The 16,959-nt window shown below is 29.3% G+C and overlaps 2 protein-coding genes across 3 annotated transcripts in view; one reads left to right on the top strand and one right to left on the bottom strand.

Moving 5' to 3' along the window:
- Nucleotides 1-16,959, top strand: part of LOC145314214 (uncharacterized) — a 444,769-nt gene that overhangs the window by 164,177 nt on the left and 263,633 nt on the right. The window lies entirely within an intron of this gene.
- The window catches only part of LOC145314194 (calcium-activated chloride channel regulator 1-like), a 127,440-nt gene that overhangs the window by 97,402 nt on the left and 13,079 nt on the right, over nucleotides 1-16,959 (bottom strand). For both annotated transcript variants that reach the window (XM_080154015.1, XM_080154016.1), the window contains exon 2: nucleotides 1,419-1,537. In XM_080154015.1, the coding sequence (XP_080010141.1) occupies nucleotides 1,419-1,537 (119 nt within the window). The remainder of the gene's footprint in view (nucleotides 1-1,418; nucleotides 1,538-16,959) is intronic.

Genomic DNA, 16,959 nt, shown 5'->3' with positions numbered 1-16,959 from the left:
TAATAATATTTGGAAGGTGAAAAAATGCAAAGCAAAGTTATACAATTATAAAGCAGGGATCTAAAGGGATAAGACAATGGCCGGTAAATTGATGAAATCCTCAATGATGATACATAAAATTACCCCTTCTGTAATTAACAAGTAGTAGTTGAAACGTTTAAGCACTAAACTTAATAAATCAACCAATCAAAACTCAACAAAAGTCCCCAAAGTTGCTGAGCCAACTAATAAGATTTTATTTCAAAACTTCGGGGACAAGGCTAGACCTTGCATGAGGTATCCTGTAACAATTAGGCATAACATGGAATTAAAGCATTATAGCTTCTCTATAATCATTACCAGAAAGTCCTTATGACAATTTCAATAGCATAGAATTTGAATCCTTGGTTTTAAACAACTATAATCTAATATGATTAGCTTCGCTTTTATGATTGTTGTCCTCCTTGTGTACTTTTAGCAAGTTTAAAGAAAATTATTATTTTTTTTTTATTATAAAGAATAATATGATATCTCTATGAAAACAATTAATCCGGCCATTGTTTGGAAATAAGAAAAACACAATAATAATCTGTTTCAAACAAAATGAGACATGTGTCCTAAAAATATAATTGTTAGTAGCACAGCTACTCTATATCTATTGTCTGTCCTTCTCCAAGTGTGTTCAATTAAAGAATCATTTAATAGTAAGTTTTCTGAGTTTTCATGAAAAAAAATTAATTACCATAAAATGGATGTAGAAGTATGTATGTGGTTATTTTGATAGCGGAAAAGTTGTCGTCAATTTAGGTTGCTATTTCGCCTGTCAAGAGAGTAACGGAGGGGGGGGGGAGGAATCGTTATTTCAGCCTACTTTGTGTTTTAATTTTTCATAACTTTGGCTGTCAGATAATTCCTTTACAGCTTTTCCCCTACTTGGTACTTTTTTATGCTGCACTTATGGGCAATACTGTTCTTGTTATATTTCAATTATCATATAGTTTGTTTTGTATAATAAGGTCAGATTTTTTGTATCTTTATTTATTCTTTCTTTAAAAACAAAAAAAGAAATATTTTTAAGATGTTAATTAAATTTTGCAATCTTAGATAAACCTTTTAAAGTCAAATTTGATACTTAAGACTAAGCAAGTCAGAATTACTGACGTTCAAATGTATCAATTATAGAGTATCTCTGCTGTTTAACTCTATTTTCGATTAATGGATTAGAACCGGTTCTCAGCCATACTGAAAATTTTGTATAGCATCGTATTATATCTACTTTTCTAGGAATATAAAAAATCATAATATTAAATCTAGTTTTTTTTAGAACGTGACTTATGTATCTCGGGTTTAACAAACCTGGTTTTTATCTTACAATTGTACATTATATATCCGCGGAAAGCTGTATATTTTTACGATGTAATAAATAACAATTCTGTTACCTGACTGATGGATGTATCTTGACAATGATGCCTCTGTAGCCTCCATCTTGTGACAGGTAAACTCTGGAGGCCAATGACAGGTTGACCTGGACAGCTACCAGGTACGTCAGGATCACTGAAGGGACAAGCGCGTTGATAATTTTTTTCAGTTAAATTTGTCTATTAGATTATTTTTTAATGGCGTCGTATATCAGTCAATAAAGAGTCAAATTATACATTCAAACCTCAAATAATAATTGTTACTTACAATTTCATACGAACTATTTTAATATGTTAATTTTTGCCTTTTGACCTCAATTTCTTACATAATATGATTTCCTAATAAATTGTTTTTTATAGATAATTCCTATGACAAATAGTCACAATGTTAATAGACTTTCGGAACTAAAATCGTTTTATCAGTATCAAAATCATCTTTGTTTATTTTTAAATCCAATGTTTAAATGTATGGTTTTATTTTAAACATATACAAGAAAATCTTATTTGTTATAAAATGAATTTCTATTTGAAGTTTATAGAATCAATTTTATAAGTTATATGAAACGAAAGAATATGATTTTAAATTGAACAGTTTAGTTGTGTAACTTTTAAATTTAAATCTGTATATTTTTTTCCTCTCTGTTTTAATAAAATAGAAAGTTAAAATGGCACATAAAAAAATTAAACTTTTCATATAAAGATATACCAATAAGAATCACATATATAATAGTTATCTATAGCATAGTATTATAGACAGCTTTCCGCGGATATTACAATAAAAAAAAATTAAGATTAAATCCTTTGGCCCCTTGGGTAGTAATTAGTGATTTTTATTATGATTTTCGTGGAAAATTGTCAGTAATACGATGTTATACATGACTTTTCAGTATAGCTGAGAACCGCTTCTAACCCAGAGGATATTAATCGGTTTCAAAGCCATTCTGGAAATATATTTCCATATAGATATCAACTTATGATTTTGTCAATTTAAATATCTCCATATAAAATGTGTAATATTTGACAATTTAACTTGTTTAGGAAAGTAAATTTGACATCCTTATAATAAAGTAAAAGGATGTTTGTCTGTCTGTCTGTGTGTACCAAAGGATCTCGCTAACTGCTTAACCGATATTGTTCTCCTTTACATGGTAGCTTCTAATAGGTCCTGGGAAGGTTTATAAGAAAAAAAGGTTAGGGAGATCTATTTTTACCCCCTACATATTGGTAAAAAGCTAAAACCTATAGAAGCCTAACATTTCTAAATATTGTCCCAAATGATTTAATTTTCTAAAACGCCAATATTTGAATAAAAGTGTATAGGTTTGTTATAGGGCAAATGTCAAGTATCACCTCATATCAGTGTGTCTTTTCACTTCTGCATGTCATCTTTTTTCACATATCCAATATTATTAGTTCCGCAAAATTTGCCTTTTTTAGCAGTCCCATATTCTGTTTTTTTAAATTTCATGTGTCATTTGTTTAATATCAAAAGAAAACACTTGTACTTAATATATTTTAGCGGAAACTATTGCACAACTCATCTCCCCACCTTTATAACAACCTATAGCTATATATTGATATGCTGCCTATTCATTAGCCCGTCCCAAAATGCAATTTAAAATTTAAGTATTACATACTAAGTCCATAAATGTCTTTTTTACATGATAAATCTATTTAGCCTTAAAATTTTTAATAAGTATCATTATTTTCCAGTTATGTTGTTAGAGACAAAATATTTTTTATATTTTTTGTCAGAATCCAAATACATGTCTAATATTCGTATATCTATTTAAGACATATGAAATATTTTTAAATTTTAAATTTTTGAAGCCAGTCTAATATGCCTATACTGAGTGCAATATATGTTTTATAAAAGGGCTTATACACAAAATGCCTTTCAATTCAGTTACTATTGGCAAAGCCGAGTATAAATAAAATCCATGCATTTTTACAATAACAAGGATGCGAACATACCAAAGATTTTGAAAAATGTAAAGTAAACAATCATTAACTAAAGCACTTTCAGGATCTTAAAATTAATTTTCAGATTGAAAACTTGAATTAATAATAATTCTATTGTTAGTTAAAGGGTGTGTCAAAGTGTTAGTGTATGTTTTTGTCTAATGGTCTGTGTTTATTATTGTTTAAGGATCGGTAAACAATAATATTCTTTTATAATTTTTTTAGTTTAAAATGATAAATGTAAATAAAAAAAGAAAATGTAGTTGCTGCATTATTTGGTCTTTTTTAGCCGTAGCTGCTATTTAATCAACTATTTACTGCTGAGTCGCAAGATTATTGGAAAACCTGACATTCATAGCCGAAGCTGCAACCACCAAAAGTATTAATATTCGCAGCAGATTTTATTATTTTTCAACAAGCCAACATTTTTTTAAAATCTAAGGTTATAAAAGCTCTTTCTTCTTAACGCTTGATAACTTAGGCCAAAAAAAAGGTATTTTGCTGATTTCTTAATTCCTGATTCCAAATTGCTATGTCCCAAATTGATTTATTATCCTTTTTCCCTGTGTTTTTGTGTGTTGTTATGTTTTTTAAAAGCATATGTATGTTTGTATAATGTATATTTGTGACTTGATGATCAAAGTAACATAATTTACGACCTGGCCTGATCATACTCTTGTAAATACATACGTACATTCATATATGTTGTATATAGTTGTAGCGCAGCTACTCTTTAATTTGTTTTAAATTAAAGGTACATCTTAAACATCTATTCTATGACTAGATTATGTCCACAAAATGTTCAACTAAACATTATCTTCTTCGTTTATAGACTGATATTTGCAACTTAAAAACAAAAATACTAGAAATATTAACACAATGCCATGTGGGATTTTATTTCTACGTTACTAGCTTATGGTTAAACTTATCTTTGTTTTTGTAAATAAACAAATATACATTTAATAAATAATAATCTTATTATCATGCCTTGCTAATAATGTTTAAAGTTTGTGTTATCACTTCCGCGAATTATCACATCCGAACTTGGATTTGCAGAAAGACAAAATAGAAAATAAATAACAGGATTTGTTTAATGATGAGAATAAAGAAAGGAACTGATCATTTTGTGCTGTTGTAATAATATGCAGCTCTGGTAATTTGATAAGCTCTGGTAACATGTGCGGAAGGGAATGCACACTGGCTTAAAAACAAAGGATGCTTTCAACTAATGAGTAGTTATTGATCTTTAAACTTGAAAGCAACGGGAAAAGAACAATTTTAATAAGCACTTTAAATAATTCTACTAGTTAATTACCCAGTAACTTTAATATGCTGTTATTATATCAACATAAGAGATTAGTATTAATGTCATTATACAGGGAAGCTTTTTTGAGGGGGGTAAAACGAGGGGTTTCAAAGGTATAAGGGCGGTAATCTAGGAATTTTTTTAATTTTGAGGGGGCTAAAATTAGGGGTTTCAAAGAGTAAACAAGTATCAATTATTTGTCAGCCATAGCCACTTTTTAAAAATGCGTAATATAGTCCAAAGAAACTATTAAAATTGTATGAAAAAATTTAATATATTTTTGTTTTTGGTGGTAATCTTAATTTTACACTTTTTAAAGCAAATTATATATACGAACAAACAAACACAAGAAACAGCAACTGCTATTACTAAAATAACGGACAACGAGTATTTTTTTGTGTCGTTATGAATTGTAATCTTTTTCTGTGAGTGTGTTTATGTTTGTTTGTTTGTGTGTGTAAATAACAAATTGACCTCTGTACGGGTTCACACTTTAATAATCAGTATGTTCTTTACAGGGAGGGAGGGGACATTAGGCTGTTTATTAGTCCCCAAAGTCTTATAATAACGTTTTCTTATTTGTTGGATTAACAACCTTTGGGACTTTTATTGAATTTTTGATTGGTTGGTTTGTTTAGTTGAGTGTCCAAAAGATTTAACCACAAATTGTAATCTACAGCAGGCATAGTTTTGTGTGTAATCATTGGGGACGTGCATTAATTTATCAGTCATTGTCTTATCCCTTTAGATCCCTGTGTTTTATATGTGCTAGCGGAGTTTGCCCAACATTATTGCAAAAACAAGAATGCGAATTTGCAAAGTCAAAGTTCAATAGATCGTTTTTTCATCTTCTTTCTATCAACCTTCAAATGCATAGAGTCAAAATATCATAAAAGGATTAATGTCGATATTTATCAAAAGTGTCCATTTTGGACATACTATCATACACATCGACTTGCAAAAAATGTATTTATTTAATTTTTCCACCATGGAACTATCCCTGTATTCTATGGGTAAAATATTTGAAATCACATTCCCAATTGGTGTGAGAATCATTATTTCCTGACTTAACATAAGATGTACAATTATTTTTAGATCAGTAAAATTTCTTAACAACAACCAAACAACCGCCAAAATTCAACAGCTCAAGGTGATGACAGCTATACAACAATCACTATTAGGACAAATGTATTGATTTCTGCATATTGATGTACTATTTTATTTTTAAAAACTAATAAATTAATCTTGTGAAGAACTATTGATTTATTTTTATATAAAAATGAAGATTTCATAAACGTTTAATTTTTGCTAACATTAAAATTGTTTTTAAATAATCAAATTTAATTTTTTGCAAAATTTATTAAATATTGATGATTATTTAGATTGTTTTTCTAAAGAAACAAATTTGCCTAAATTAGCTGCTGATTTAATGATTAACAATATTGCTGGTGTGTGTATGTAAAAGTTTGAAGCCCAATAATTTTTGTTAAATTATGATGTTTTAACAACGTGAGCGTTCAAATCAATAGGTGTCTACGCCGTAATTTTATGATCCTGTAAAAATGTATTATTCAAATATTAGCAAAAATTGAAGTAGGTGAGTGCACAGGAGTAGGTCTTGAGGGGTTGCAAAAGGAGAAAAAATGCCACCCATTTTCTTATCTGGAAAAGGGTTGGGGAACACCCTTGTTTTAAAAATCTTAAATTTTTAAAGGTTTGATTTAGGGTTCGAATCTTTTCTAAAGACATCTTTAATGTACCTAGTGCTATTACGTCATGTTGCTAACACTGATTATAAGGTACTAGGTATTGGCTTGGTCTTTCAACAAACCAATTACATTTAATTAATAGTGAGTCGCAATCTTATATTAATGTAAAATAATTTTTGCTGTTATATTTTTACGTAATAGTGCAAATGCCTATAATTTTTGTCCATCTATTCGCCAAAATATTACAAGCTAGGAATGCGGTGCAAGTTAAATAACAGGGTTAGCAATCAATCCCGCGACAAATGCCATTTAAAAAAAACAATCAACACAATAATGATATTAGAAAATAATACCTTATTTAGGTTTAAAGAGCAATTAGTATTTTTTGAAATGGTAATTTGATTTTTTTTAAATATGTAGAAAAAAAATCCGCTGAAATATTTTTTTGCAGAATCTAATGGAAAACAGATAAGAAACCTAGGAAAAAGTATTTGAAGGAGTGGTACATAAATATGTGCTAGAAGTAAGCCTGGACAACAAAATTGATTATCAATAATTGTACTACATAAAATTATTTGATTTTAATTATAAAAACAAAATAAAGTTCTCCATACATCTACCGTACATTTTAAACAAAAATTTACTAAAATTACCAGAAAGGTATAACCAATTTAGAGATGAAAATAAAGCAAACTGTATAGATAGCAAAAACTTATTGCTTGTTGCGTTAAGTTTATTTGTTTCCTTAGTTTTTATGCCTCTTAAAATATCCTTTTAAAATAGGCATATTAGGCAAATTTAGACAGCTCATGGCTAATTTTTAAATTTTACAATGTAATTCTATAATCAATGCAGTTTTTTTAAATTGTTTAAATAATTTAAGAAAAGCTGTGTTTTTAAAAAATGGAAGTAAGGACATTCCTGTTGTTATGGTTCCAAATATTCACATTAAAATTCGCACAATATGTTGTATGCAGATATTAGGGTTTGCACATTGCTAGGGTGTGACATATGTAGGGTAAACAGTATTATTTTCTGCATGCAAAAATTAGTAACAACAAAACAAGGATAACAATATCTTTAAGTAGTGAAGCTCAAAAATATTACACATTTTATGAAATAACAAGCCCAGACAAACAGCTCTAAGAAAAATTGTTAAAGAGTTGATGCCCATTGTCCATGGGATTCTTCAATAGAAATTCCAGACATCTATCTTAAACAGTAGCCGAGAAATAATTAAATATTAAAGAAAGATTAATTTGTATAAATTAACATATAACTCGAGTATTTATATATTTTCTTGTGTCTTTTGAATTAATGTGTATCAAAAAAGAGCTCATTTTTCTATAACCTAATACATACACACCTACACCTACACATACACAAACACACACACAAACTCACACATACACACACATAAAAGGGGTGTTTGTTTAGTATTACTCCTGCCATACACCCTTGCCAAACATATAAATTATAAATTAAATACATACACAATATACAATTGTTGAGTACAAAGTTTAGTCTTTAAAATTTTGTATTTAGTAGCAAAGCTGCTCTTTAATTCCATATATCAGTATGTCCATTTAGGTCAAGATGGAAATTCTATTGTTGTTTTCTCAGTTGCTTTGAAAGATTTTAGTCTGCAATTTTTTGTGAAGGTTTTATGGCTACTATTATACAATTCACTTTATTTTATACTAAAAGAAATGTTTTCTGTACAAATTGTGCAGAAAATGAATATTTTTATTCATTTTATACTGTTTATAATACAGAAATATACATTTTTATATCTTTATTAAAACTTATTCATATCAGAAGCCAAATGTTCCATTTTCCCATTGATTTTAACAGAAACATTAACATTTCATATGAGATATACTGATTTAGTTGGATTTTTGTCTATTTGTCTGTTACCTAAGATCTCTTAAACTGCTTTTTTTGCTGTTGCAGGGAAAGTTTAAGGGTTTTCAGTGGGGGGGGGGGGGGGGGTTCATGAAAAATTTACACCCCCATTTATAAATATTTCATTTTTCTACAACAAAGTTAAGGGGTTACCCTTCGCCCAATAGACACTAGAGACTAGCGACGAAGTAATAAGTATTTGTACAATTTGCATTAATATATACATATAAAAGTGTGCGATGTATCAATTATGAAACCACATCAATTAATATGAATAATAATGATTATGAAGCTAGACCTTGTGTAACACCTAGCAAGGCTTGAATTAAAATTGTTCCTTACCCTGGCCTTTGGTTGTTGTCTTGTGTGTTGGCTATTTCGACGTTTCTAGAATTACGCAAATGTATCTGTACGTACGTCAATTTGTCAATCTGTCTTAACCCAGCCTCGTAAAATCAAATACACTTGCAGCAGAGATCATTAAATATATCTTACAAGGATTTAAAGGGATAAGACAATGGACGATAACTTGATAGACAAATTACTCCTTTTGTATATTAATATCATTGTTGGAAAAGTTTGGACAAAAGTGTGAGTTCTTTTAGAATACTTCTTATAGTCTTAAGAAAGCATTATATCTTCATAGATTATTACAGTTTTTTGTTGTTTGTTACAAAATGTATGAACACTTTACGGTTTGCTTAAAGTATCCATCTCAATATTCATGTTCCAGGGGTTAATGGTGGCGTGTACCACAATAAGGACGCTAATCCTCACTTTTAAGTTGTGTACAGTGCCACAACATACCCTTTATTGGACTCAAAACCTTACACTCAGAATGTGTACGCAATATACCTTATTAAGGAGTCAAAATCTTACTTTCAGGTTGTGTACAGTGCCACAATATACCTTATTAAGGACGCCAATCTTTACTTTCAAATTTTGTGCAGTGTATAAAAAACTGAATTTTGAAGGGAAGTTTAGTAAGGAATAGGAAATTATGCCACATTTTTTAATCAAACTTTTAAAATATGACCTTATATTAACAAAAATTCTTTTAATTGATATTCTTTGATAGATAGAATGAAGGGTTTTATATTACTATAGCATACAAAAACTAACAGTCTAAACTACACAGAATTTCTGCACACGTTCAGAAAAATTTTGTAAATCTCAACAATACCCTAGCACCGATATCAAATTTGGGGGCCAAGAAGGTGGGAAGTGATTAAAAGGGTGAAACAAATATTTTTGCTAAAAAAATAAAAACTTCTATTTTTCTCTGTTCCTTAAAGGAAATTGAGAAGAACATGAATAAAAACAGAGTAAAATATCCAAAACATATTAAAAATTTAACTTGTTAAAAATAAACTTAGATATGTCTAATGTATATATAACGTCACCAATGATTAAAAAATCTCCTCAATTTGTTTTCAAAGATTTTTCTTTCTGATTAAATATTAATAGATATCTAATTCTATCTTCAAAAATATTTTCTTGCTTTCCTTATTTAAAAAACTACTTATAACCCTGTTTCTAGCTCTAGACCTGCAGGGCCATCCTAATACCACTGCAATCCAATCTAACACGAAATATTTTTTAAATACAAAAAATGAAGATTTGAGTCATCCTATTGTAAAGGGTCAATGGCAATATTTATATTGTACACCGCTGAGACCGTGAACATTACCCATACACATAAATAATACCATCTTATACTTACACATACACACACACACACACACACACACACATACACACACACACACACACACACATACAACACACAGCAAACATACATAGGGAAACAGGGATAAGCAAATATTATTTTTTCATCAGCTGTATAAAAAAACACTTAATTATATGTGTGTGTCTGTTTGTACCGAAGGATCTCACTAACTACTGGACCGATATGGTTCTCCTTTACAGGGTAGCTTCGCAGAGGTCCTTTGCGGCGCCAGTTTCGTAGAAAACATGAATAAGAAATAGCTGATCTTAACATAGACATATTATTTTCCAAATTAGATATAAAAAAAAACAAGAGGCCTCTAGGGGCGTATCCGCTAGTGATAAATATGTTATCAAAGATATTATCCTAATACCTTCATCCATGGTAAAACAAACACACCAAGATAAAGCTATGAATACATATGTGCTATTATCTAACTATCTTTTATGATTATATCATATAATAATAATAATAATATTGCATTATTATAGCATTTAATGCAATAAATTTAATTGGCCGTTGCCTTTATGGAATTTACCTAAATAAATATCATCATAAAAACGCCTTTTAAAGGTTCTTGTAATTTGATTTTAGGTGTTTAAAAAGGTTAGGCAACGTCTTAAAAAAACACTTTTAATAGAATTGAAATTTGAAAACGTTAAAGTTTCCTAGAGCAAAGTTATCAAGCCTTAAAGTTATCACGCCTATGCTTTGAATTAGATTAATTTAAATTGGTAATCTTAAAATAAGTTTTTCTCTATTAATTAATAATTTTTTGGAAAGCCAGAAAAAATGTTTGAAAAAGATAATATATGTATCCTATCACTTTTGGCTGATAGCTAATCAAACAGATAAAAAACGAGATAAAAGGCAAAAAATGTCGCGTCACATCAAAATCATTTTCTTCATTTTTTAACATTGATAAATGGAAATCTTGATTAGGGCCAAGAAATCCATTTTAAGATTTTAAAATGTTAAAATATTGAAAGATAAGCAACACATAAATCGATATATTATTACTTGGATGTTGCACTAGATTTTTAAGTACTCTGATAAAGTAATACGCGCAACTGGCTAAACTAAATATACAACCCCTTTATCCCAATCTCCTTCCCTCCTACTGGATAAACGAAATGACCAATAAATGATGTGCATATTAGTAAGCTAAATTGACGACAAATTTTCCCTTATCCATTTATCCACGTATATCCTATATCCATTAACACATATTGGTTACAATGTGCACTCTTTTCCGCAAGTTATCACATGCAAAAGTGTTTCATTTTCGCGAAAAGACACTTTTGCAAATATACAGATGAAGTGCTGAATGACAAATGTAAAGAAGAGGACAAAGTGTCGTTTGTGCCGTTTTAATAATATGTGGATCACATGATTTGTAATATTATACATTTGCGGATTTGAGTTCACACCAGTGGTTGCTTAGTTTTTTTTTGTTTTTGTCTTTTACAATAATCTTAAACAATTGTATTAAAGGATATCAAATTATAAAATCAGAAAGGTGGCTGGTTTTAGCTATTCAGGAAATAAGTTATTTTTTTACAATACCTTACCAATCTGTAAATTGGACTGTTTATTACACTAGTACCCAATGTTTTATAAAATGTTGTTATAAAATTGGCCTAACAACTTTGGGACTTAGTTTGGCTCATTAAGTTGAGTGTCTAAACCACTAATTTTGTGTATAATCATATGGGATGTACACCTATTTATCGGCCATTGTCTTATCACTTTAGATCCCTGTCCAACACAACACATCTATTAAAATTTAATTTTAACCATATCAAATAATACAGCAAATTATTCATCTAACACACTTATATATATTTTAAAAAGCTTAGCTATCACTATTCACTATTCGACACTAAAGCCTACCAACCTCTAAATCACCCTCCCTACCCCTAAATCACCCTCCCCACCCCTAAATCACCCTCCCCACCCCTAAATCACCCTCCTCCCATTTCTCATTTCTATTCTTTTAAACCCAGAAATAAATGGTATAATTTTTTTTTTAAATATCAATTCAGATATTATGTTTTTCTATAACATTTTTAATCTCAACTATAGCTGACAACCAACGAACTTTGTCTATGAGCACAACTGGAAATTATTGTGCCTGTTTGTATGACAAGGAAAATCCCTTCTGTTATTAATTTGACACATCTAACATTTAGCAGCAAAACAAATCTAAAGATCTAACAAAAAATGAAAAAAATTTTGAAAATCCTAATCCATTTATCACTGATTTTGACTTCTCTTAAGAATTTGACATTTTTTGGCCATGGAAGGCATTCGGTGTCAACCATAAAACTTCCACGGACACCATTTTTTTTCAACAGGGATCGTCAGTTGCAAAAAAAGGCAGTTTTTGCCTCCGATCGCTTTTTTTCCAGAATATTCTTTTGAGTATATGCTAAATACATAAACCCAAATATAAAAAAGAATTTTCAAAAGTAGTGTTATCCCCCCCCCCCTTTAAAAAAACAGCGGTTGTCGATCCCTGGCATTTAGCTAACATGTCAAAGATAAAAGGGATGTGAAGTTAAAACGAACGTTAAAATTGTTAACAATAGATAGGCTGCAATATTTGTTCTTTGGAAAGAAAAAAAAACTTGACATGTTGAACTTAAATTCTGTTGTTATGTCGGCATACTAATGTAATTAATAAATGCTATTACATGGTCAATATAAATTTTACAGATTTTTTCTTGTAACAATATGAAGAATATGTGTCATCATTAATTTGATGTCAACAGAAAGGTTCCAAGATTAACAGGATACTACGCTGTTGCAGGTCTTGTTTATGTATTGTTAGCAAGACAGCAGCTACCCTATAATTAACTGTTTTGGTTGTCTCTTTCTATAAATCGCTGTCTATGCTGAATTATTAGGTAATAGGCAGTTAGTTTATCCTATATTACCCCTTTAGATCTCACTGAAAGCTTAAGCAAAAAGGTTCTAATTCATAAAGAAGCTTAATAATGGTTTATGCAACTATTTCAATTGAAGGGAAAATCTACTTTTCCCTCTATGTTTTATTTTTAAAAAATTATATCAGTGAATGAATGAAAAAAGAATATAAGCGCTGCCGCTAGTTGAAATGAAGAAAAGAATTTGATATCCAAGTTTCAACATATGTATACATATATATGTAAATATTTAATGTATTCAAAAGAAATACAAAAATAGAAATTGATTTGAAAACAACAATGCACTTTTTTTACAAAATTCCTTTTATGCATTTTATTAGTTTTCAAATCAAATATATGGTAGGCTTACTATTGTGGAGATCTCGTAATTAAGGTTAGAATGAAAGCTTAAGATTATGTATAGCTTACTAGAAAGAGATATTCCAGTATGGCTTAGAAACTGATTAATATCCGCTGGATTATAACCGGTTCTCAGCCATACTGAAAAATCATGTATAGCATCGAAATATAGACAATTTTCCATGAATATTAAAATGAAATCTTAAAATGAAAACCGGTGTTGTTATCCCAGGCCTTTGATCCCTCGGGGTTTAAAAAGTTCGTTTAATTATTTTTTCATTTTAATATCCGCGGAAACCTGTCTATAATACGATGCGAAAAGTTATTACATGTTTCAATTTCAATATTTTAGGTATCTGATATGTTTCTAACTGTCATTCTAAGAAATAATATTAACATATTCATTATTTTTTAAATGTTTTATCCACTAATCATTATATCTATTATTAAAATGTATGTTTGCGATTCCATTTCAAGCTTGCAGACTTTTTGGCAATGCGCTGGCAATTTAATATTAAATGGTTTAAGGTTTCTAAATTTCTAAATTGAAAGTTCTAAATGTATTTTCTAAGGATACAGGGATTTGTTAATAAACTTGATTGTTTACATATTTTATATAAAAACAAAGTTAAGTTTTCTGTAAAGTGATAAGGTATTTTGTCTTTCCGCTAAGATCTCGTCAAATTCTGATTACTTAGAGTTTTTTTTAAAGAAGCATCACATAGTCCCCGAAATAAATTGAGAAAAAAATTTATTCGATGGTTTCAGGCTATTTTTCTGCCCATCCCTCCCATATTTTATTCCTATTAATTCTACTGACCTATCCATACATTGCTTTTAAGCAAAAAAAAAACATATATAAAATGGTTGTATAATGAAATTGTAACTTAATCTACTAGACATAACATTAAAGATATATATATAACATTAAAGACATTTTCCCTGTGTATTTATAAATCATATTTTAACAATGTAAAAGGGATAGGACAATAGTGATAAATTAATTATAAACAATTCATATACATATGCAAAATTATATTAAGGGTAAGAAAAAGGAAGTTTGGGCATAAAAAAAGAAGTAAAATGTACAATATTTATATTTTTTAATTGATTTAACTCAAATTATAATCTGTAAACTTCTGTATCTATCACTGTTTACTCCAGAGAAAGAGGGGACAATGGGCTGTTTATTACAATATTCTCCAAAGTTTTTTAAAATCTTTTTTTATTCGTTGGCTTAACAACTTTGGGGACTCTTATTGAATTTTGATTGATTGGTTTATTAAGTTGAATGTTCAAACGTTTCAACCATTAATCTTAATCTATAGAAGGGGTAATTTTGTGTGTCATCAATGGGGATGTACATGAATTTTTCGGCCATTGTCTTATCCCTTTAAATCCCTGGTGTACCCACTTTATCCCTGGCAAACCCTTTGACACAAAATCTCTAAGAATGTGGTAGGAATCCCACCCTATATTCCAGGGAAAGAGAAGCATATTCTGTCATTTGAATCATGTATAGTTTGTGTGAAAAAGTATATGTTTTGTTTTAAGATTAAGGGAAAAGGGGGAAGAAGGTATCAAAAAAATTTAAGAAAATTGGTTCAAATAATTAACCCATACCATTTTTACAAGATGCAAATTGATAAAATTCAAGGAATATCTGTCTTTATCAATTTATTTGAGTCAACTACTAAGACTATTTCATACTGTCCAATTACAGTAAACTTCTCTTTGGTGTAAGCATGAAATCTTAAAGTGATTTTCCAAGAAGAATGGCTAAGGGAATCACATTAAGGACAATCCTTTCCTGTTTTCATGCAATTCAATGCACTGGAAGTAATTGTGGATTGATTAGGGGATTCAATCCCCCCCCCCCCCCCCCCACCCACCACCACAATTACTTGGGTTAAATACTTGTTATATTGTAATAGAAGTTGGTTAGATTTGAAAGATAGTCACAATTTAAGGTACTTTGCATAGTGATTTTTCTACATAGAACAGTAATGTATCGCATCGTATTATAGACAGCTTTCCGCGGCTATTAAAATGTAAAATTATAAGATTGAAATCAGTTTTGTTATCCCATATATCCCTTGAAAGATTTTTAAAGACACTGAAATTAATTGTGTTGAAGACAAGACTATTTTTGCAGCTTGTTGCGCAATCATTTTTTATACAAATAAAATAAAATAAAAATCATTCATTAGCATTTTTCTTAATGCCAATTTATAGAGAAAAAATTAAATGTTTAAATTTTCTATTTTGTAATTTTTAAAGAGTCGCTGCATTACTTATAGAAATAGTACTTATTTTTTACATTATCAAAAAAAACATATTGTTATCTAAAGATATCATAATATGTTTTCAAGTATTGCTTTAAAACCAACTAATATCGGCTGGATTAGAACTCGGTCTTAGCTATTGTAGTCAATTTTCCATGAATAATAAAATACAAATTATCAAATTAGTGCTAGTTTTGTAAGTTAGGGCCTTTGGACTCTTGGCGCTTATAAACTGTACTAATCTTATAATTTACATTTTAATATCCGCGGAGAGCTGTCTATACTACGATACGATAAATAACTATTACGTATTCTTTTCTATTTCTGTATCTATCTAATCCTTAAATTGTTTGAAATAAAAACTTCAAAACTTTTTGCTATTTTATCAAAAAGTTGTTGAAAGTTTAAGGATAAAATATATATTTCTCAAGAGGATAAAAAAGAACATTCTATCTATAAAACACTTAAAATGTAATATATGATAATTGTATAAATGGTTTCATAAAATCTCTTATAGATTAAATTACATCACTAATTACAATAAAAGATAAATTAGATGAGTTCTCTAGGAAAAAACTATTAAAACAAGGATAATTTTTATCAAAGGACTTGGTGGAATTTTTAGGAACTTTGTGGAGGCAAAATACTTTTTCTATGATCACTAGATCCTTTTCCTTGTTGTACTTGCATGACAGGGATCTAAAGAGATAAGACAATGGCCGATAAATTGATGTACATCCCAAATGTTATAAATAAAAGTTATCACTTATGTAAATAACAATTAGTAGTTAATACGTTTGAATAATAAACTTAAGGAACCAACCAATCAAAAGTTCAATAAAAGTCTTCAAAGTTGTTAAGCCAACGAATAAAAACGTTATTATAAAACTTTGGGGACTGGTGTAATAAACATCCCAAAGTGCCCACCTTCCCTTGGTGCATGCATTTTGTGTTGAAGCAGTAATTAATTACTAGGACAAATCTACCACAAACAAACAGATACTGTCAACATAAAACAAAAAATAAACTTCGGGACAGAGACATAAATTCTGAAAATTGAATGTATTCCGTTTAGCCAAGAATATTGATATTTAAATTTGTTTCTAGTATTACATTAAAAGAAGACTTAACTTCATAAAGAAATATCAAAATGTATTGCAAAAGTATGGGAATTGATTAAAAAGATTACAGATTTGGCTTGACAAGTTGGTTGTTTTTTATTCTGGATCTGAATAAAATTTTATTTTTTAAAGCAAATGTCACTGTGAATTTAGAAAATAAAAAAGTGGACGGCTTTAAATCTAATTCTAAATGCATTCACACCTTTGTTGCTTTGTCGCAAAAAAGTATTCAGTCATTATAAATATTGTATTTTAACA

Source organism: Acartia tonsa, chromosome 3 (genome assembly GCF_053477335.1).
Source record: "Acartia tonsa isolate MP-2025a chromosome 3, ASM5347733v1, whole genome shotgun sequence".
Classification (NCBI taxonomy): Eukaryota; Metazoa; Arthropoda; class Copepoda; order Calanoida; family Acartiidae; genus Acartia; species Acartia tonsa.
The sequence above is the reverse complement of the archived record's forward strand: the minus strand, read 5'-3'. Positions and strand labels throughout refer to the sequence as shown.